General features: G+C 36.2%; 1 protein-coding gene across 5 annotated transcripts in view; it reads right to left on the bottom strand.

Moving 5' to 3' along the window:
- Positions 1–23229, bottom strand: part of ADGRB3 (adhesion G protein-coupled receptor B3) — a 686517-nt gene that overhangs the window by 293136 nt on the left and 370152 nt on the right. For all 5 annotated transcript variants that reach the window (XM_074368745.1, XM_074368743.1, XM_074368746.1 and 2 more), the window contains 3 exons: positions 18975–19124; positions 18062–18137; positions 6038–6140 (listed from right to left, as the gene is read on the bottom strand). In XM_074368745.1, coding sequence (XP_074224846.1) covers positions 6038–6140; positions 18062–18137; positions 18975–19124 — 329 coding nt within the window. The remainder of the gene's footprint in view (positions 1–6037; positions 6141–18061; positions 18138–18974; positions 19125–23229) is intronic.

Below are 23229 nucleotides of genomic sequence, written 5' to 3'. Positions count from 1 at the left end.
CGTATCTAACTCCGCGTCTGCTGTCTGGTTGCTCAGTCGCTCACATCAACTAGATGATGCCGTTTTTGTGGAGGTGATGAGAGCTTGCTTCTTTAATTTCTGGTGCATGTCAGTAATCACTGAATGTGCATGATTTCCTGATGAATACTTTCTGGTATGTGGGAAGCAGCAAAAAGTAGGACCACTATCAGGAATTATTATATATGCATCCTTCAGAGAAAATCATTGCCTTCTCATACATGTCTTAGAGTGCCTTCTCCGTATGTGGTTGCCTCGTTTCCAACAGTGGCCACACAGGAGTCTGACTCACCTCTCATCCAACAGATGGGTTATCTATGGGCAAAATCTCTCCAAGCACTTCCCATGAGTCGAAATGGCAAACCATTTTAATAAACAAATACTTAAATAAGTAGGTTCCATGCAGATACAGCACACAGCTTAACGCACATCCTTTCACATCCAAGAGGATATACGATGTGTCCTAACAATGCTTTTATGGGGTTGTAACAGAGGCAAGGGCCGGCAGGGTTATCTTGCACTGTTCCAGCCCGTTGGCTGCTGGCAGAGAGGTTTTTCTAAATTGCTTAAAGAGCACAACATATCTACAAATGTCAGAGTTGCCCCTGGCATCCTCCAACTGTCCCTACTATCCCAGCACCACTTTGCGATGGCCATGCTCACTGGTGACTCCTTTCATTCGATTCTTAACGTGCCGGCATGGTAATCAGCAGGGCAAAATGTAATTTCTAGTTTGCTAACTGACTTTCACTGACTAATAAATTATCAGCATTAGAGTTTATCTGACTCAAAACGGCACTAGTAATGTATGCATGCATATTATTTTCATAATCAAAAAATTAATTATGCAATGCTCCAATGCAGGATTATTAGCTTCCTATTGCTGCTGTAATAAATTATGAGAAACTTAGTAGCAGAGAACAACACAGATTTATCATTTCACAGTTGCTGTGTGTCAGGAATCTGGTGATCATAGCTGGGTTTCTGCTCAAGAGATTCAGAAGGCTGAAATCAGAATGTTGGCAGGATTGCATTCTTTTCTAGAGGATTTGGGGATGAATCCATATCCAGGCTCATTCAGGTTTCAGCAGAATTCAGATCCTTGTGGTTGCAGGACTGAGATCCACATTTCCTTCCTGCTTGGAAACCAGGGGTTGTTTTCAGGCTTCAGAGGCTGCCCACAGTCCTTGGCCTGTGGTCCTCTTCCTTCTTCTTCAAAGTCAGCAATGGTAGCTTGAGTCTTTCTTACACTGCATCTCATTGCATCTCTCTAACCACAGCCGGCAAAGGCTCTCCACTCCTAATGGCTCACGGGATTAAATTAAACCTACTTGCATAATCCAGGACAGTTTCCCCATCTCAATGTCCTTTCCCTTAATCACTGCAAACTCTCTTTGACATGTAACATAATGTATTCACAGGTCATAGGAGTTAGGAGGTGGGCATCTTTGGCGGGGGGCATATTCTCTTGACTATACAAGGGTGACAACCTATATAGTCCAGGGGCAAATCTGGCTTGCCACCTACTTTTGTAAATCAAATTTTGTTGTAACAGAGCCACATCCATTTGTATATATATTGCCTGGGGTTGCTTTCACACTACGATATCAGAGCTGAGTAGCTGTGACAAAGATGACTACGGCTTATATGTCTAAAATGTCTGACTCAACAGAAAATGTTCACTGACCCCTGCTCCAATGATAGCATAATTAATCTAAAATCTTTTTGAAGAATATCAGTTATATATTATGAACAAAAATAAACTGAATTTGAAATGTAAGTGGGAAGGATGCTTACTCAAGTTTAGGAATTTAGGAAATAACCAAAACAACAAACTATAGCTAGAGAATAATTTCTATATCAAGTTCAGCTGTTGGCAGAACCATCAATCCACTTGTCTAGTTAGCATTTCAAGACTCTTCCATAAAAGTTACCAAGAGCTTTAAGCAGGCAAAACATCAGAAATCTCTTCCAAAAAAGACAAAAGCTAGGGTAGAAAAGTAATTTAAAAAATAAAGGGATACAAACGCCACCTTGTAGAAATTATAGATGCATAGGCTGGGCTTCTTTAAGCTTTGCCAAGTGATTTTTTTTTTTAATTCTTTGGGCTATTATCAGCCTTTGCTATTCATGAAAATATCCACTGATGAATTTGGAATCTCTCTTCATTGTTGCTCATGCTTCTCTAATGATAAAGCTCACATTCATCACAGTCTTCCATTGTTTTCTTCCACTATGACTTACAAAGGCCACGGCTCATGGTTAATTTTAGTTTATATACATATAACAAACTCCTTAATTTGTTAGCCTGATCCTGTTATATGCAAGCGAATGCAAGCTGATATGGTGACACACAAGCTCATATTCCCATGCAATTGTTTGTGAACATGACCAGTTTGAGAACCACAAATGAACCTGGTGGATTCTTCTCAGTCCTGAAAAACAGCAGGTTCACCCTACCTAGACCTGTTGCTCAGAGGAAGGAAGAAAAAAAAAAAAAAGGGGGGGGGGGCAGGAACAGACAGCAGAGGCTGCAGGCTGGAGTAGTCCCTCTGCCCTTCCCCCAGAAATGGAACTACATTAAGATTTTTAATTTGGAAAAAAAAAATGCATTTTCAGGCTTGCAAAGTTGATAGAGCATGAGACAACTGAAATACATGCATTTTCTTATTCTTCTAACTCATCTTTAAAGATAAGGATGTTATGTATCTTGGAAATTCACAGTAGGCTCAGATCTGTCAGGACCAAGGCATCCTAAGGGCAGATGTGTACAGGTGCGTTCACGTGTGCCCGTGGGGGTGTGTCTGTACACACAGATCCATTCTACTGCACTTGTTTAGATCTCAATAATTACTTTCAATAAAATTACTAACTTTTGCATTTCACACTAACATTTGTGCTTTATGGAGTCTAACTATTAATAAGCATGAATGTCAGACTGAAGAAACCTTCTTTTTCTGAGAAAAGAATTTTGATATTTCCAATAAGTCAAAAATTGCTCATGCCCAAGCACAACCCTGACTCTACAGATTATAACATTAAGCCATAAACCTAGACAACTGAACTAAGAACAGTATTTTACTCTTTAGTGACTTATGAACTGGTTAAAACCACACAGGGCTTCGCTAAAAACAATTTGGAATTTCAAGATTCCACATTCTATTACCTATTCCTACCAGTTCCCAAGGGCCTGATTATATTTAACACACTTTAAATGCTATTTGCTAAAAAGCTTTTTAAAAGAACACATTTCATTTAGAAAATGTTAACGGGCTTTTCCCTAGACTCATTATAACTATTAATTCCCCTTCTGCATTTTTTTGCACATGGTACATGCAACAGATATAATTTGCAAGTCATTATTCTTTTCTGAGCTTAGGGAAATGCAGCAGATACATCTGCTATAAGAAAATAGGAGAAGGTAGAAAATCTTAATATTAGCAACATAACATATCTGAAATAGCTCAGTTTTGAAGGTGAGACCAATGGTCATATATATCAATATCTAGATAGTTACAATGAAATTTCAGCTTGTACTAATCTCTTTTAATTTTCATGTTTAAGATATGTGTTTTCTTCACATTTTAGCAAAGACTATTTTATTTCAGCAGAGGCTCTTTTGATTATCTCTTCAAAAAAAAATAAACTAAAGTCAGTATATAGAATGTACTTTACAAGATACTCAATAAACCATGACATGGAGGGAAGAAATGAAGGTTGGAGTCGCCCAGAGCACCTCCACCATGTGGCTGGGAGTCCCGGGGGCCCCCGAACACAGGCACAGTCGGGGTCTGCAGGTGACATGACGCAGGCCATAGGTGGGAAACCCTTGGGGCATTTTCATCTCCGGAGTAAACTTTTCTTCTTATTCCTCTTTCCCCTCAGCTCCTTTGTGAAACAGATTTGTCTTAAATTCTTAAATTCTCTTAAATCTGAGCCTTCCAGCATGGGGTAGTATTGTTCTGGGAATCTGGTCAACTCACTCAAAATACTGAAAGAATTAACTCTAAGTGCCTTGTGATAATCTCAGCATTCTTATATTCTTTTTTAAAATATTTATTTATCGGTTGGTGTTTTTGTTTTGTTTTGGCGGGAGGTAATTAGATTTATTTATTTATTTATTTATTTAATCTAATGGAGGTCCTGGGGATTGAACCCAGGACCTTGTGCATGCTAAGCATGTGCTCTGCCACTGAGCTATATCCACACACTTCATTTCTATATTCTGACTTTGACTGCCACTCCAGCACCTAGTTGGTGCTTCATAAAATTTACTGATCATATACTCTGGCTCTCATGTGTAGAAAACAATCTTTTTTGTACCTGGTTTTTCTTCTTTGTAATTCTGCTGACAAAATATGCCCCCAGAAAGTTTGATTCAAAGCTTAAATCTGTTCATTTCAAATTGTTCTATGGAATTGAATTAATGTGACTGTTTTATCAACACTATTTTTTTAATCAACACTATTTTTAAGGTTACTCTTTCTTCAACTTATGGGAAAAATGCTATTTAATTAACATCAATCAATATTGATTCTATCTTGACTTAGGAAAGTTTTGTGAATGTTCATTTACCAAAGTGTTTCCTCCATAAGAGATAGGATATACATTCTGCAATTTTTTTTTTTCAGAAAGCAATTCAGGGAATTAATATCTTTTACTATTTTTCACAGTGCTTATAACTGGATAGACATTACCAGGATAAATAATATAAATAAACAAATAAGTCAATAAATATTTTTATAATACATGTTGAACATACAAAGAAATAAGTTCCTTACTCAAAAGCAATGCTAAAAGTATCTCCCAGTTTTCAGTGCAGTGACGAGATCAGGGCCATTATGAGGTATGAGGAGGTAGATATTATAGAAATAAAACACACTGTCCAAGTTAGTTAGAACCACCATGGTCACATTTTGGCAGAAGGGGAAAAGACCTAATAGTTTAAGTATCAATTGTGACGTTTAAAAGTTATTGCTGAGAGATTCGAGATTTTCATTACATAATCTAGGAAGACTGGACATCTTGGCAAAAAGTGGTTTGCAGGAAAGGTGATTGTTATTTTTTACAAACGAAGCTGAGTTTTTTAAAAATCAGAAATTATAAAATACTGAAAAATGCACAGGTTTTGTAAGGTAAAGGATGTGAGAATAAATCCCATTATGTCATTCACTGAGTATACCAGTTTGGGAAAATGACAATCACTTTGTGCTTTCATTAACTGTACACAAAGGTCAAGTTCACAGAAACTTTGCAAGGAATAAAAAAAAAAAAAACTATGTCTATGCAACACATGAAACAGTCCTACTTTAACACAGGAAATGTAAAAGCATAATTAAAAAAGCCTAACTTTCTTAGGAATCACCTTCTTTGTCCCTTCAACTATTGATTTAGGCATTTAAGGTGAACCTACAAAGGATATGTAGGTATTTTAAATTTCTACAGAAGGCGTGAACAAGGTGTGAAAAATTTCCATTGCAGTTGGTTGGATTTAAGAAAGGGTGCTTGCTATTTTGGATGGAAGATTTGGACTTGGACCACAGGAGCACCCAGGTTGTTACAAGGAGCCTCCTCTGATCCTGGACGCAGTGCTTTAAAATGCTGCTCCACCCTGTTCCCACCCCGGGATACCCTCTAGGACATCACTCCCTTTGTGTTGTGTGCATCTTCAGTCTATGTGTTTCCATAGCAGTCTTCCCTACCACGTGGGGAGACTGGTTCATGCATCTGGGTCTCCCCCACTGCCTCTCTCAGAGCCTAATAAAGACGTGCACACTGGTAAACAATTTGTTAACTATTACATTGGAGAAATTGAAGAGAATTCTATCATGAACAAAAGCATAGGATAACAGGTCACTTCGTTTCTATATAATACATATCTCCATAACAAATCAATTCATTTGCAACTCTCAAGAGTGTAAGTAGTATGCTCTGGTCTTATCCGTTGAAAGGATAATTGTTAACCTTTTCTGACAAGTAAATTCTATAAGCAACTCAATGCCAAGTAGACGATACTTACGTTAGCCAAATGAGCTAGTTCTATCTCCAGGAACGAATCCGTTGTTTTGGGTTCAGGCCTTATCGTGACCACGATGATTTTGGAATTAACGACAGTATAATTTCTGAAACAGAATAATTATGATTAGAAGGAGAAAGGATTGATGACGAATATTAATTCCTACCACTCAGTACATGTTGGGATGACATTTTAAATAAAGGTATCCTAAGCAAAGACATTGAAACATTTGGCAAATAGATTTAAAGCATGATACTGAAGTGCTATTCATGGAAAGATATGGTTGATTTTTTTGTTGTAAATACACCCCATCTGGACCAGAAACTTTGGGGGAAAGCTACTGCTGATGGTTACCACTTCAGATGGAGGACAGATGAAAAAACAGTAGAGCTGACGAGCTTTCCATTACTTAAATCTGATTCTTAAATCTGTGAGATAGATGGACCATGAATTCAAACCTTCAGGCAATATTTAAATGAATATAATTGATTTACCTCAAGGTGGCCCTAACAGTTCTGTTCCCTAGGAGACCAAATATTGTTCTTGCAAAGTGCTGTCCTAGGGTTTTTTAGACTATCTCAAAATTCATCAAGATTAGTGATTGGAATGTGGCAAAGAGTGAAAACCAACAGGATGTAAATGTCAATAAATGCTATTGCTAATTGCTGACTCATCTCAACAATAAAGATCTACCAGCCACTTCTTTATCGCAATGCACTCAATGTAAGGACCATATTTGCATTTTGAAAGATTTTACCAGTACAGTTTACTCAAAGAAATTTTAAATATAATTATATTCACAAGCTACAAAAAATCATCTCTAAATATAAACATATAAAATGAACCAACTGTTTTTTGCATATATAGGTTTTCACCCAACACATATAAAATGCTATATGTCTATTACATAAGACTTAAAGATTTTATTGGACTTCAACTATTTGAAGAAATACATACATATAAATATATTTTTTCATCCTTCCTCTTTGATTTGAAATAAACCATCTGTTCTTACATAGAGCATGTAATGTTTTGAGGAGTTCATAACTGGTATCAAGACAAAATCATTTAATTTTTTTTCTCTTTTTTGTTGTTCAAGGTGTTATTTATAGATAATAAAATTCACCAACTTTACATGGGCAGTTTAATGCTTTTGGTAATTGTATGCTACCATGCCAGCACCACCAAATCCAGACAGACAACCTTCCATAGTTTCCATGAGCCCCTGTATACTTGATGCCCTCCCCACCACGGCCCCAGGAAACCATGGACATGCTGTTCCCAGAATTGTGCCTTTTTTGAGTTTCATTTAAATAGAATCATACAATACATAGACTTTTGTGTGTTGGACTTAATTCACTTAGTGTACTGTTTTTGAGATTCATCCTTTTCATAGATGAGCAGTATTTCATGACATGGATATACCACAATTTGTGATCTATTCATCAGTTCAGTTAGCAACCTCTAGGACTTCTGATTTTTAGCTTTTATGATTTTTAGTAGCTCTTCATATTTTGCTATTATGAATAACTGGTGTACATTCTCTGTGAGTGGACATATATTTTTGTATATCTTGAGTAAATAACTATGAGTGGAATTGCTTGCTTGTGGTTTAATTTTATAAGTCACTGCCACACGGTTTTCTAAAATGGTTGTATCATCAAAGTTGTATAATTCTAATATAGAATAATGCTGAACCTCACATTCTTTGGGAAAACATTATCTCTAATGAGATGATCTTTTCCACAGATTTCACTAGAAAAAAAGCCAACTTGTGCCACACTTGGAGGAATACTTAGTAGCAGAGGAACTACAAACATTTTGAGAGGGAAAACATTTTTTAACCCACTTCTCATATATATTTAGTATGCCAAATAACAAATTCTTGAGTATTTAGGAAGCCTCATGGCATCCAGTCTAACAGCAAAACAGTAAAAAAAAATATAGTATAAATTTGTTTTTATATTCTTAGCAGGAAGGTGGTTGCAAACAGAGAAAGCCAGTTAACTGTTGTTTATTTCATTTTATACTAAATGAGTCAACTGAAGGTAAAGTGCATTGAGAAGGATATGGAAGTAACCTCTAAATGCCAAGCTCCCTTTGCAAACTTAGACTTCCCTGTTTCTGTATGAGTAGAAGTGATCAGGGGATCAAGTGAGAATATATGGAATTAACTGTGAGGTGATGCTGGGTGATTAACTACATTCACAGATCTGACAGGATTCCCAGAGAATGACAAGCTATATTTAAATTGAGGTTGGGGAGAATATCCATCTGTTACCACCAAAAAAAAAAAAAAAAAAAAAAATTATGGAGATTTCTCCCAGAGAACAATCCTAGGACACAGACACAAGCTCCTTTTTCAGATTAGCCTGAATATGTTTGAATTCTGGTTGGTGACCTGAAACAAAAATATTTACACATCACCCAAATTCAATCTGCCCCTTTATTCTGGCCCTGTTTATAATGTCATTTCCCTGCTAGAAATAAAACCAAATGCTAACTTATAAACTGAAATTATAATACATGCTAGTTAAATTTGATATTATACAACAGATATGTTGCATTATTTTAAAAGTTGCCTAAGAGGGTAATTTACTGGAAAATATAGACGTGGGTATTCCAAACAGGAATTTATAATTTTGTCAAGGTACTTATGACTTTCTCTTTGTGTGTTTTGGCCTATGGAGATTTTAGCCCTAGGAAACTGGGCTGTGGAAAGCGAAATAACTTAAGATAAGCAACCTTCCACAGGGCATTTACTCTTTGCCAGATTTGTTAGCTACTTAATCGGCCTGCTGAAGAAGGTCCCAAGAGGGCGGAGCCTGCCTTATAGCTTTTGCTAAGTGTGTTTGTGTATGTGTGTGTGTGTGTGTGTGTGTGCACATGCAAGTGTGCGTTGACTCATTTAGAACACATTGGGGAAGAGATTATGTCACTATATTTATGCAGATGGATATTCTTATAACATTTATGTGAGTGGCCCCCCACCCTGCATTACTAACACATACTTCTCTCTACACAGCACCTTCCATAAGATTATAGTTCAATGAGGGCAAGATTTGTAGCCAGTATACATCCTCGTTTGCATTAAACGTGGCACATTTCAGTGCTAACATATATTTGAATGTCTTATTAAATAACACATACTAAGCAGAGATTATCAAACTTTTGACCAAGTTGATTTAAAATGTGATGTCACTATCACAGTATTAAACTATTTAATAAAGGAAAAATAAGCAAATTTACATTATGCAATTGCTCCCTTTTTAAAAAATGGACAGTGTACACAATTTCTTTAATTTATTCTATCAATTTATTCTAATTTGCATAAGTGAATAGCTGGCTCCTTGTGTGCCATGTCAGGCTTTGTGATCTACTAATGCTTCCTGGCTGGGTTCACATTTGCATTCCCTGCTAGAAAAGCAAATATTATAGCCTAGTGGATTTCATAACTAAAATAATGAAGTTCTTTCTTCTCTTGGAGATTTGTGCCACTCAGTTTCTAAAACACTTAAAAATGCGTAGAGTTCTTTCTTCAAAGAAGGCTCAAATTATTCTTAACAATTTTTACAAAGGCTGAAGGTGCTTAGAGCACATGAACCATATCTTAAAGAGAGTAAACAAGTGATTATAAATGCAATACAGCTGTTTACAAGAGACTCACTTTAGATATAGGAGCTTACACAGGCTGAAAGTGAAAGATTTAAGATAATATTCCATGCCAATGGTAACCAAAAGAGAGCAAGGATAGACGTATTTGTATCGGACAAAAGAGACTTTAAGTCAAAAACTGTAATAAAATACAAAGAAGGTCACTAAATAATGGTAAAAGGGTCAATTCACCAGGAAGATAAAACAATTATAAATATGTATGTACCTAACAGCAGAGCACTCAAATACATGAAGCAAACGCTGACAGAACTGAAAGGAGAAATAGACAGTAATGTAATGATAGCAAAAGATATCAACACAATATCCCACTTTAATAATGATCAACAAGATAGTAGATCCATAAAGAAACAGAGAACTTGAACAACACTTTAGATCGGTTGAACCTAACAGACATAAACAGAGCACTCCATCAACAGCATAGATTCTTCTCAAGTGGTTACAGAGCATTCTTCAGGATAGCTCACAGGTGAGGCACAAAAAACACTCTTAAACTAAGAAACTGAAATCATACTAAGTACCTTTTCCAACCATAATGGAATGAAACTGAGAATCAAAGCCAAAAGGAGAACTGGAAGCTCACAAATATGTGGAAATTAAACAATCAGTGGGTTAAAAAGGAGATCATGAGGGAAATTAGAAAATATCTTGACACTAATAAAAATGAAAACACAACATACCAAAACTGGTGAAATGTAGCAAAAGCAGTACTAAGACAAAAAATAGGTAGGGGAAATGCCTCCTTTTAAAGAAGATCTCAAATCAGCCACCACCTAACTTCACACTTCAAGGAACCAGAGTAAGAACAAATCCATAGTTAGCGGAAGGAAGGAAATGACAAAGATTAGTGTGGAGATAAATGAGATAGAGAATAGAAACACAGAGAGAACATCAGCCAAACTAAGCATTGGTTGTTTGAAAAAAACAATTGACAAATACTTAGCTAGAGTAACTAATTAAAAAAGAAATAAAACTCAATAAAAATCAGGAATGAAGAGGGGGCATTGCAACTGATGTCACAGAAATTAAAAGGATCATAGGAAAGTGCTATGAACAATTATATGCCAACAACCTGAATAATGTAGAAGTAGATAAATTCCTATAAACGTACAACCTGCCAAGACTGATTCATGTAGAAGTTGAAAAATCTAAACAGACCTATAACAAGTAAGGACATTGAATCAATAATCAAAACCTCCCAGCAAAGAAAAGCCCAGGACCCAATGGCTTCCCTGAAGAATTCCACTGAACATGTAAAGAAGAATTAACACTGATTCTTCTCAAACTCTTCCAAAGTATTAAAGAGGAGGTAAAACTTCCAAGTTCATTTTATAAGGCCAGCATTACCCTGATACCAAAATCAGACAAAGACAGCACAAGAAATGAAAACCACAGGGCAATATCCTTGATGAATATTGATGCAAAAATTCTAAACAAAATACAAAATCAAATTCAACAACACATGAAAAAGATCAATTACTATAATCAATCTAAAATGGTGTAGCTGCTATAGAAAAAATTACAAATAGAATTACCACACGATCTAGAAATTCCATTTCTAGGTATATATCCCAAAAAAGTGAAAACAGGATTTCAAGAAGGTATTTGCTCACTCATGTTCATTGCAGCAATATTCAAAATTGCCAAGAGGTGGAAGCAACCTAAATGTCCATTGACAGATGAATGGATAAAGAAAATAAGGGATATACAGAAAATGGATTATTATCCAGCCTTAAAGAAAAAGGAAATTCTGTCGTATGGTATAACATGGGTGACCTTTGAGAACATTACGCCACGTGCAATAAGCCAGTAACAGAGAGACAACTATTGCATATTTCCACTTATATCAGGCATCTAACATAAGTCAAATTTTTTAGAAACAGCAGAATGTTGGTTTCCAGGAGCTGAGTAGAGGAAGTGAAAGGGATATTGTCATTCAAAGAATATAGAGTTTCAGTTTTGCAAGGTGAGAAAGTTCTAGAGATGGTAAATTTCATGTTATGTGTTTTTCACCACATTAAAAAGAAAATGCAATGCAACATTACAGAACAAGTGTCAGTGGAGGGAACTGTGGAACTAATTGTGCAAAGAAAATGTAGGCAGACTAAGGTACAGTAAAAAGATGCTAATGGTTTGATAAAAATTATTAAAATTACTCTAGCTTGTATTTTTTAAATTACAGCACATGTACCTTCCAATCTGAGAGTTTTCAAAATTGTTTTAGCCTCCCAGTTAAATAAAGCCCAAACAAAATAGATGATTTCATATATTCCAGGAACTGAGGACTTCATCAAAATCATTAATCTAAATACATTGACTCAAAAAAAAACTGTAGGGTTGAGCTAACTTAGAACTTTGAACACTAAACAGAATTTCAACTTAGATTTGCTAAGGGATGTGACACCTAGAGCCACAGTGAAGCTAAGTGATCAGGGATGCAAATTACTTTCACACAGTAAGGTCAAATTGAACTCAGATTTTTGTGAAAAAAATTTATTAGTAATTTTATTGACTATGTAATATTACAATATTTTATAGTATTAGACATGCAAATTTGTTATCCATATGGTTAATTTTAATTTCTACTGTCCTCAGCATAGGACATTATAGAGAGATACGGAGTATCACAAAGCCACAATATTCCGTTCCAAACTCAGAACGAAGAGGCAAGGATCAAAGCCCAGCTCCTCAAACTGAAGAACACGCTCTCTTGAGGACTCAGTACCCCAGGGGGCTTGCCTTCAGGACATACTAGCATAAAAGAGATAATGTGTTCGTTTTTCTATGATTTCCCATAATGTTTAGTTTAATTGCTGTTCCTGTTTGTTTTTAATTCCTACAGTAGGAGCTCAAATGGGCTGCATTTCCATATTTAATGAAAAAAAATTAGCATTATTTATCTGTTATTAAGTTGGTCACTTGACAGCAAATTCATGTGATGTTGCATCATCGATTTTTTTTTCCTTTCTAAAAGCTAGTTTTAATGCTACTGCTACTGGCTTATGAGAACAGCGGGGGTTTTTTGTTCACATGTATTTTTCCTGGCTTTTTATTACTATAGGGTAGTTTGCATATAATTTTAATTAGATCCTCTATAATATCTTGCATACTAATAGCTATATTAATGTGCCTTCTTTCTTTCTCTTTTCTTTTCTCTTCTCTTCCTTTCCTTTCCTTTCTTTTCTCTTTTCTTTTCATCTTTCCCTCCCTCCCTCTCTTTCATTTCTTTCTTTCTCAGGACTACATCTTCCATAAGACCAGGAAAACTACACCTTGCTCCCATACTCAAAAGTACTGTGATTTTCCTATAAAACTGGAACCTGACTTTATGAAATGAATCAGAATATGAACTGATTACAACTGTTTCTTGAACTCTTTGGCTTGAATGTATGCTTGGATATACAATTGTTTTTAGAGACGATTTCTGTAAGATAAATCCTTAGAAATGGCACTGCTGTATCAACGACAGTGCATTTTTAAAGCCTCTTGGTACCACTAAATTACCCCACTAAAAGGCACTACAGTTTAGATCCTCACCAGCAGTTTAAGACCTCACCAGGCCGTGGGTGGTTATTGTTTTCCTAATATGAATGGGGCCTGTGTGGGTGGCCTCACTTCCCCTAAAGATCACCCACCCGGCCTTGGCTGGCCAGCATCTATCAGCCGCAAAAGTGCTGAAGCGACAGCCTCAGGCCTTGGTGTCAACAGCCTGGCCTGAGGCCACCAAGTTGACCCCGTCTTGAGCCTCCCACACACGGCCACCTCCTCCTGGGCCTTTTGAGACTTTTACAGAAGATGGATGAGTATTCACAGGAATAGAGAAGTCTATGGTTGGTACTGCATAAAGGAATTGGAAGTAGCACCACAGAGGCAGCAAGACAGTGGACAAGTCCTGATTTTGGAGGACTGAAGACTTGAGTTGGATTAGAACCCAGTCCCTTACTGAACACGTAATCTTGGAATCTTGGGTGGGATAATAATAATAATAAGGAATTCAGTTCCTCTTGTGTGTAGAATCAGAGTTCTGGATGGCACTAACCTTTAAAGGGCTTGCAGGACTAATATCCACGGACTCTGTGCATTTCAACTGTAAGACATTATTGTGAAGAATACAGTTGGGAGGCTGAGAATAGCCCTTATTTAGTTTGGACTTGAGTAGAGTAAATTCCTTCAGGTGAAGGGACAATTTGAATCTATTTAATTGTAAAAGGAAAGACAATCCAACAGTAAAATTAAAATTGCAGCTTGAAGAATAGTTGAACCCAGATTAGGGCAAAAGAAGAAAAAGAATATTTAAATAAGAGTCTACATGCAAAGTTATTTCTGTCTTTGTAAAAAGGAAAATTTCTAAATGATACCTACTCAAAACATTATGTCAAGTTCTCCTTCTTGGTGTCCATGAGGGAAAATTATGCAGAGTATTGTTTTAAAAATAATTGTATCAAAATATAAAATTTCTAGAAACTTAAGAGCAAGCCTAACATTACTTGGTGTGTAGGAAACCTGTCTCCAAAATGGTCAACAGATAATTATTAGTAAAATGATCACAGAGGAAACTGTGTCATGAAATTTTGGTAAATAATAACCAAACATATAGAGCGAATTCTCATATTTTTTCATGTTGAATAAGAAGATATTTCCTTTTCTACTATGGGTTCCATAAATGCAGTCAAATTTATACAGCAAAACAAAAAAATATGTATTTTATTCCTCTGTTTCTAAAATATTTTTATACTATACGCACTAAACTTCTATGTACCCCCTTTTTAAAAATGGCTTATATAGAGTATTGTATCAGATAAGACAACGTATTATTCTAATAAACATTTCTCGAACCTCTATTGTTTACTGTACTATTCTAGGTGTTTTGAGGATAGAGGAGATTTAAGAGAATTGAGATAGTTCAGTTAGGAGGGGTGTTGCTTATTGAAAGTCTGTTGAGTGACTCTGAAACAAAGACATCACCCTTGTCCTTTGAAAGGCTTATTCTACTCGCTAAACTTTCCGGAACAAATTTTTGGAAAGAAGATAAAAAAGCAAGCTGAGATTGCTTACGGTTATATTACTTTATAATCTGAAATAAAAGGAAATGAAAGGTACTGCTAATATTTCACCTTTCAAAGTGCTTCAACAAACACTTCCTGCTGAGCAGTATATTGTCATTATTTCTAGTGACTCTAAATGTGCATATTGTTTCCCTAGAGTCACTTACCTAATCCCTTTATACATAGAAAATATGAGTAGGTATATTCATAGTCTTTTTTGTTGTTCTTTTTTGGGGGGTTAATTAAGCATATTTATGTATTTATTTATTTAACCAGAGGTACTGGGGATTGAACCCAGGACTTTGTGCATGCTATGCATGTGCTCTACCACTAGTATACCCCATTGGTATATTCATAATCTTATACAAGGGTTTTAAGAACTTCCTGATAAAGAATAATATTTCAACACTCTAAAATCCTACTGCTTTACAACAATAAAGACAGGGAATTTTCAAAGTTAAAAAGAACTTTTCAGTTCAACCCATGATTAACATATAAAAAGTTAATACTACTTGAGGAATACTACTCAGCCATAAAGAAGAATAAAAGAATGCCATTTGCAGCAATGTGGATGGACCTGGATATTGTCAAACTAAGTGAAGTCAGCCAGAAAGAGAAAGAAAAATACCATATGATATCACTTATATGTGGAATCAAAAAAAAAAAAAAAAAAAAAAAAAAGAACCAGATGACCTTATTTGCAAAACAGAGACAGACAAACAGACATAGAAAACAAACTTATGGTTACCAGCAGGGCAAAGGGGACTAGAGGGATAAATTGGGAGTTCAGGATTTGCAGAAACACACTACTATATATAAAATAGATAAACAACAAAGTCCTACTGTATAGCACAAGGTCAATATAGGTCAATCTCTTGTAATGACCCATAACAAAAAAGAATATGGAAAGGAATATACATATATCCTGAATCACTATGTTGTACACCATAAATTAACACAACACTGTAAATCAATTATACTTCAATTGAAAAAAAAAGTCACTGACTTGCCCAAAGGCCAAACTGGACCTGTTTGTGTCACAGGGAATGTTAGGGGAGTGGCTGCTCTGGACTTTTCCCTGCTTTATCCATTAAATCACTCATGATGTTATCACAAATCCACCCACAAGTGGCCAGTGCCTCTGCCACAATTTTAAAAATGTTGAAATATCTTTTTTTTTTTCACAAAAGGGTGAAATCTGAGATAAATTTCCAATTCCTCTGACAGTATAAATTTATGAAACTCGGAATAACTTGACTTCACCTTGTGTAAGTGAGAACAATCTTCAAAATAAGATTAATCATAATGCAACTCTGTTAAACATATAGCAGGGAGACTAGTTCACAATTCAAAGCATTTTCTGTGACTATTTTGTTTGCATTTCCTATATCCCTCTGCAGCAAACAGAAGGAATATTGCACATAAAGGTGCTTCTATTTGGAAGATGACATGAAGGCAGAGGATGACTGACTGACTGGACAGGTTTATAAAGTTCTTGTTATATTAAGTTGAAATTAAATCCCAGATCAGCTGATTTTGAGTCAGTGCCTCGTCTAGAATTCTTGCAAATGAACTCCCTGTTGAAATAAGGGGCTGACTTTGAGTATCTGGGTAATTTTACTTTTAGCACATTTCTCCTCAAATGAACGTCATACACAGAGCTAGAGGCCATAACTATAAATCAATTTTATTTGTTATTATCATTTTAAAATTTCATTATTATTATTATTATTATTATTATTATTACTGAAGGGGGAGGTACTTAGGTTTATTCATGTATTTATTTATTTTAAGTGGTGGTACTGGGGATTGAACCCAAGACCATGGTCAGGCCAAGCACATACGCTATCACTGAGCTATATCATTTCCCCTTATAAATCCATATTATTTCCCATTTAAACACTTTTATTGTGGTATAATTCCTGTACAGTAAACTACACATATTTCAGATGTACTATTTGATAAGTTTTGATAGATGTCTACACCAGTGAAACCACCACCACAGTCAAGATAGCTCACATTTCCATCACTCCCCAGGAGGTCGAAATTTTGAATTCCTAACTGATCCCTTCCCACCTCCTTTATCTCCCAGTAACCGTAAGTTTCTTCTCTGATCCATTTTAGCTGTCACTGTACCTATCAGTGTGTTTAAATTGGAGAGTAACCTTACGAGCTTTGAAAATGTATTTTCATAGAACAAAACCAAACACAAACCTATTCAACCTCAGAAAGCCCAAATTCCATCTAGCAAGGAAGGGAGGTAAAGAAAACTAGGCTTCCCATAGTTGTCTCTATGGTCCAAAGGCTGAGTCACCAACTGCATTAATAATGCGCAGCACATGAAAAGATTTTCTCGAAACAATCATGAGTAGTCACTGCAGATGTTGTTGCTTCCTTGTGATGCCTTTTTCTGCTGGACTGAACTCTAGTTGTTTTTATTGATGAGACCGCTTGTTATGCCCCTGGTATAACAGCGCACAGCATTCGCAGTCTCTCCTCCCGAAAACCTTGAAGCTTTATTCGTGAAGGTGTGACCAAGCGCCCACTGTTGTGTGACTGTGTCTAACTAAAACACAGCTTTGGCTCAGCCCTCCACAGTGAGGTGGTGTGGAGGAAACAAGTCCCCAAGAGTGACAACAGTGCCATCCAGAGAGACGTCAATCCTGTTTTCTGGGAGAGCTGGTAAAGCAGTTAAGACATGGGAGCAAATAAATTGATGCTGGTAGAATCACTATGTGTAATTGTTGCTTTTAATGTCTGGGAGGAACGAAATCAATGGATTTCTCCCGAAATTAGTCCTCTAATTGAACAACAGCTTTTTTTCTTAATGTAACTGTAATTGAATATTTATTTAGAAGCCAATTGAGCTCTTGTGCAAATGAAGAACAAAACCGTGCATTCCCAGTCATCGTGACACTCCTTTAATTTCATGGAATGTTCATGAACAGTACCATTAAGTACAAATAAAGCGAGAAGACAGATTAATTTTAAAATGACCCATTCTATTGTCAAGCTTTAAGGTTTTCTTTCTCTTAATTTTTTTTTTCCCTTGGTCTTAAGGCAAATCGTGATTAGTCACAAAAAGAATTACAGGGCTATAATCAGAGACCAAAATTGTCTTTTCTAGTTGTTTTGAAATGCACAATATGCTAATAAGCTGTTCATTAAATTGGTATTTTCCATTTCATTTTAAGAAAAAGCCCTTTGTATTACTACCAAAGCTTGTTTGACTATTTTCAGAGAATGAGCTATAATCACATTTTTGGAAGAATTTACAAAGATCACAACTGCTTATTACTTGGTAGCTTACCTCAGAGTGGGCAAAATTAGATCTAAGTTTTTGTACAGGACTGCTCCGAGAACAAAGACCGATGATTCGTCTAATTCTAGAAAGAATAAAATTTAAAAATATTAGCGTAACAGCAAGAACAATACTGTCTTATAAAACTTTAATCTCCTAATTACAAGGGGATCCCAGTCTTTGCCGATGCGAAGCCAAGTAGAAGAAATGCCTTACTAACCACGCTGGGCAAGTGAGCTCACGCTGCGCACGTTAACTGCAGGTTCAGAAGCTGTGTTCTCAGTGGTTTTGTGTCATGAAGGAAACTTCCTTCAGGCTGAGACAAGACGCTGCTTCAGATGCAGCTAAAAAGTTTAAATTCCCAATGATGTGGAGAGAGAACCAATTCTCCTTTGGAGTTCTCGGTTAAAATGTCAAAATCTCCAAGCTAAGAATTAAGACCGCTATGTCACTACTGAAAATAGCCATTAAATTTTAGAGGCTGCTAAAGATGTTCTTGAAACTTCATTTTTTCTTAGATGTGTTTTTATATACTAAAACTTAAAAAAAAAATGTGAGGCCGAAATAACAATCACTTTGCATGAAACGGACCAGGCGACCCATTTCAATACCTAAACTTAAAATACAAGGCCCCGTGCTTTGCGCTGGGATAAGATTATCAGCGCTGAAATCTGAACGTGTCAAGCTCAGGTCTAAAATTTGCACTTGCATTTCTCTCTCCATTTTAATAGATCCTTTCCTCAAGTACATTCAGATTTAAAGACCAAATAAATTTTCCATACGTACAAAATGAGTTTAGAATCCTGATGCCAGACTTTTTTTCCTAAATCATGTAGCATATGGAAGTATTTTATACCTAGTGTATTATGAACTGAACTGATAATTTTTTTTGTTCAAGGCTTAAATTGTTTCACGCATTTACCTTTTGATGACACCGGAGTGAAGATGCTTTTTGGAATGACTACCCTGTCTTCAGAGTTTCTGGCCCAGTCCACCATCCCCTTCCGGCCTTTCATTGGGAAGTTGATGTCCGTTAGAACAGAGGCTGCAGGAAGTTTCTGAATGCTAGCCACTATTAACAAAGAAGAAACAATGTTGGCTAAAATCTTTCCGTGTTACCAGAACTGATCAAGTTAAACATTGCAGTACATTCAAAATCAAATTTCTAGTTAAAATTCTATTTATCAGAGATGTAAAACAGATGTATTTCTTATTATTAGGTGATATTCATTAAGGTGGCTGGTTGCTTTTCTTATGAATTTGGTTTCTGTTGCTTTCAGCAGGAATCACACAGTGATGATCAACAGCTGGTGGGCATGCTAAGTGGCCATATTGGTTGCCCATGGTTGGCCTCTGTTCCATTTGTTAGAAGCTGACACTATTTTCTGTTAAAACACTTTGATGAACACTCCTGATTCATAGACCAAAGTGTTCATTTAAATCTGAACTTTATCCTCAGAACAAGTTTTCTGCACTTACATCTGAACAGTGCCTTTGGAACACAGTTTCATGGATTAGATGGAGCACTACGAAGACATAAAAAAACAGACTCATATTGCTCTGGGAGACAGAGCTGTCAGCATTCAAATAATGAAGCACCAATAACATCGTAACCACAGGGCCAATATAATATGCAGAAATATTTAGCAAACAGAATAGGAATAACAAATAATTCTTAAAATGTACACCCACAATTGAAAGTAATGAACGTATAGATGTGAATGGAGAATTCTGTCTTTACTCACAATAAGTATTATAAAATATATTGAGAAAATTAATGAATGATACGTTTGGTAATTCCTGAGTATATTTTTTATTTTATAAATATATATATTCTTGCACACATGCATAGAGGTACGTATAACAAAACTAATGATAGTAGACACTGAAGTATTTACTGACTATATACGTTTTCAATTAAGACATGTAATTTGTATAACTTTTACACAGGTCCACACTTGTTCCACATGAACGTTTCAGGTGTCCCGTGGGAGATGGAACCAGAAAGATAATGAGAAAACTCAAAGGTGTCACAATAGGAAAGCTGAAGTAAGAAACCATTACGCTTCTCATCGGTGGATTCCATTCTAAAGAAACTCGTAACTTAAATTAAGTGAGGGCGAAAATTAAAAACTTAAAGATATTAGTTGTATAAATATATGACCACACTGCTGGCTTAGATGCCAATTAAATTGGTTACGTACGACTCTATTAAAGTTCTTTCAGGCTATGACACACATCCATTATCAGCACAGGATAGAATTTCATCTGGCCTGTGATTCGCCATAAGAAGCTTCAGAAAGGATTTTGTAACTAAATGTTGAAGGAAAGAGGGTGCTGGTAGCACATAAATTGTTACAGATGTTAAATGCTATTTTAGGATAACATCTCTTAACTATTTTAGTTTCTTTTATCATTCAAACAGTTTCTCATCTCTTGTCCATAAATAACCCAGTTCACATGTCCTAAAGGGTCCAAAGCCTTCATTACATACAGCTGGACAGATCAGTGAATTGGCAGCACAGTTTTTAAAGAATCCTGCAAGCTTTATTCAATATGCAAAAACAGATCATCTGCTTCCAAAATTCCCTGACTCTAACTTTGGTCGTCTTGATGCATAGAGGAAATTTATTTCACCTCTCTGCTCTAAAAAGTGATAGAAAGCAATGAAGGTTTTTCTGACTTCTGGCTTCTATTATAAAGGAAGACAAACAAGAGATGAACTGATGGACCTTGAGATCTGATAATCTCTCTGTTTCTATATAGATTGGAGAGAAAATTTTTAAAAAGCAAATAAACAAACACAAGGAAGAAATAACAAATGGAAGAAGCATATTCTGTACCAATTATATATCACTTTATCCTAAAGTGCTGGTCTAACACAACAACCTTAAATATAAAAATGATAGTTATACATACATTCATCTCACTTTATGAAATGTGCTCATTTTTCACCTGGAGGTACACTGGGTGTTAAATTATGACTGCATAGATTCGATTGACTTTTGAACATAGTGCAGACAAAAGGAATATAAACATCAGTTAGGACCACTATTTAATTTGTGCAAGAAGTCCTTTAAATTGCAGTCTTGACACACGTTACTGTGTATAAAATAGATAAACAACAAGGACCTACAGGGAACTATATTCAGTTTCTTGTAATAATATATAACAGAAAAGAATCTGAAAAGAAAAAATATATATATGTATGTATATGTATAACTGAATCACTTTGCTGAACACCTGAAACTAACATTGTAAATCAACTACACGTCAATAAAACATTTTTTAAAAATTGCAGTTTTGAGCATTGATGTATAAAAACAAACATCAACTCATTGATTTTAGTGGAAATGTAGTTCATAAAGTAAGGTGGTATTTTCAATAAATACATTATAAAAAGGCATATGTCTTCATAGACTGCTGAGATTCAAATGCTAGTCTTCAAACTGTCAGCATACATGTTCTTTAAAATATGCAGTATTTAAAGTTGGACATTTTTACCTTAAACCTACTTAGAAGATTCCTAAGGTGACACTGTAATTCTTCACGACCTTCCAGTGATTAACAAGAAAACCTATTTCCATACAGCAAAAACAATTAAAAATGACTTTTTCTCCTTCTTCCAGTCCCTATACCAGACAGTAGGGCCAATCCAGTCCTCAATCCTTTTCCCTTCTTCACTGAGTTTATCCAGACTCTAAGGTAAAACTTAGGTACAGTAAGTCTTTTGGGAACTAGGTAGCTCTGATGCTACATGAATCCCCATGAGCTAAGATTAAAAATGAAGACCTCAAAGTATGTCTACTGTACGACTGTCTCCAGTCTGGATGAAGGGGTGTGAATGCAAAGCATGAGGGCACAATCTCCACACTCAGCTTCTGCAACAACTGCTGCATTAAAACAAGCCATTGTGGGTGTTTAGATGATAGAGCATCTTTCCTCAAAAATTCAGAAAGTGCCTTTCTTAGCGAAGATTGTAGTGCTTAGAAGAAACCTCAAAGGACACAGCGTCCCTGAACAAACAGGCACATCATGAATGCTCCAGGAACTACCCTGAATTCACTGTGTCGTGTTTTCATTACAACACTAGATTTGATTTCTTATGCAATAAAAATAGGTGACTCATCACGGATAAACCTTGGAGCAAAACCAGCTGCACTTTCATTTTGCATTTTTAATGCTTTCATTGTGAATTTGGAAATGCAGCATAAAATCCCCTGAGAGCATCACGTCTGTCATTGGCCAAGCTCTCCAAGGATTCAGGTTGCGTATAGATTTTTGCTCATCAGAAAGCTTAAGGGAATTTTTGCAAATGGGTTTAAAAAACACATGAGCCATTGTTTTGTTTTTGTTTTGTTTTTTTTGGAATCCCTGAGTTCTCTTTTGGTTCATCAAAACAAAGTGAGGCTTCTAACTAGTTCTTGAGGAAGATCATGAGGTTTTAGCACTTTGTCCTGACTGGCTGAGGTCCTGGGTGATGGGGATTGTATCTTACTCATCTTTGTCATGTGAATGGTTCACTACAAGCTGAAGCTAGTTCATTTGATGCACCATTTGCACCATAGAAAGAAAAGCACGTAAGGCTTCAGGAAGGAAAACACTAGAGAGCAAAAGCGCACAGATGAATGACGCAGAAATGCGCACGGTGGGCAAAGGAGGACCAGCAGAGGAAGGTGGTAGTTGACCAAAGGGGCAGAAGTGCAGACTCTGTATCTGGGCCCTGGATTCAAATCCTTGATATGCTAGGCTAGCTATGATGTCCTAGTGTTTTAGGGCCAGTCCCAGTTCACTGCTGATATTTCACATACTTGTGATTAGCATCCCTAAACATCCTCAAAAGGCTCCTTTTAGAAGATCCATTCCATGTTCATCTTGTAGGTCGTGTGACACTAGGCAAACTGCCTAACCTCTCTGTGCCTCAATTTTCTCCTCCGTACCATGGGAACAATAACATTATCTACCTCATTGGGATGCTGGAAGATGAAATAAGTTACTATATGTCAAGAAGTAAGAGTCGGGCGCCTAGAACAGTACCCAGAGCATGGGGGTCCTACATCAGTGTTAGCTGTTAACACTGGGGTTTTCTCATAATGACTTCCCAGGGAACTACCTCATTGGAAGTTCCATGTTTTGATAAAGCATTTGACTTTTGCATCAAACACCCTTTTTGGGTT

Source organism: Camelus bactrianus, chromosome 8, assembly GCF_048773025.1.
Source record: "Camelus bactrianus isolate YW-2024 breed Bactrian camel chromosome 8, ASM4877302v1, whole genome shotgun sequence".
NCBI lineage: Eukaryota > Metazoa > Chordata > Mammalia > Artiodactyla > Camelidae > Camelus > Camelus bactrianus.
This window is presented reverse-complemented; position numbering and strand designations above follow the sequence as displayed.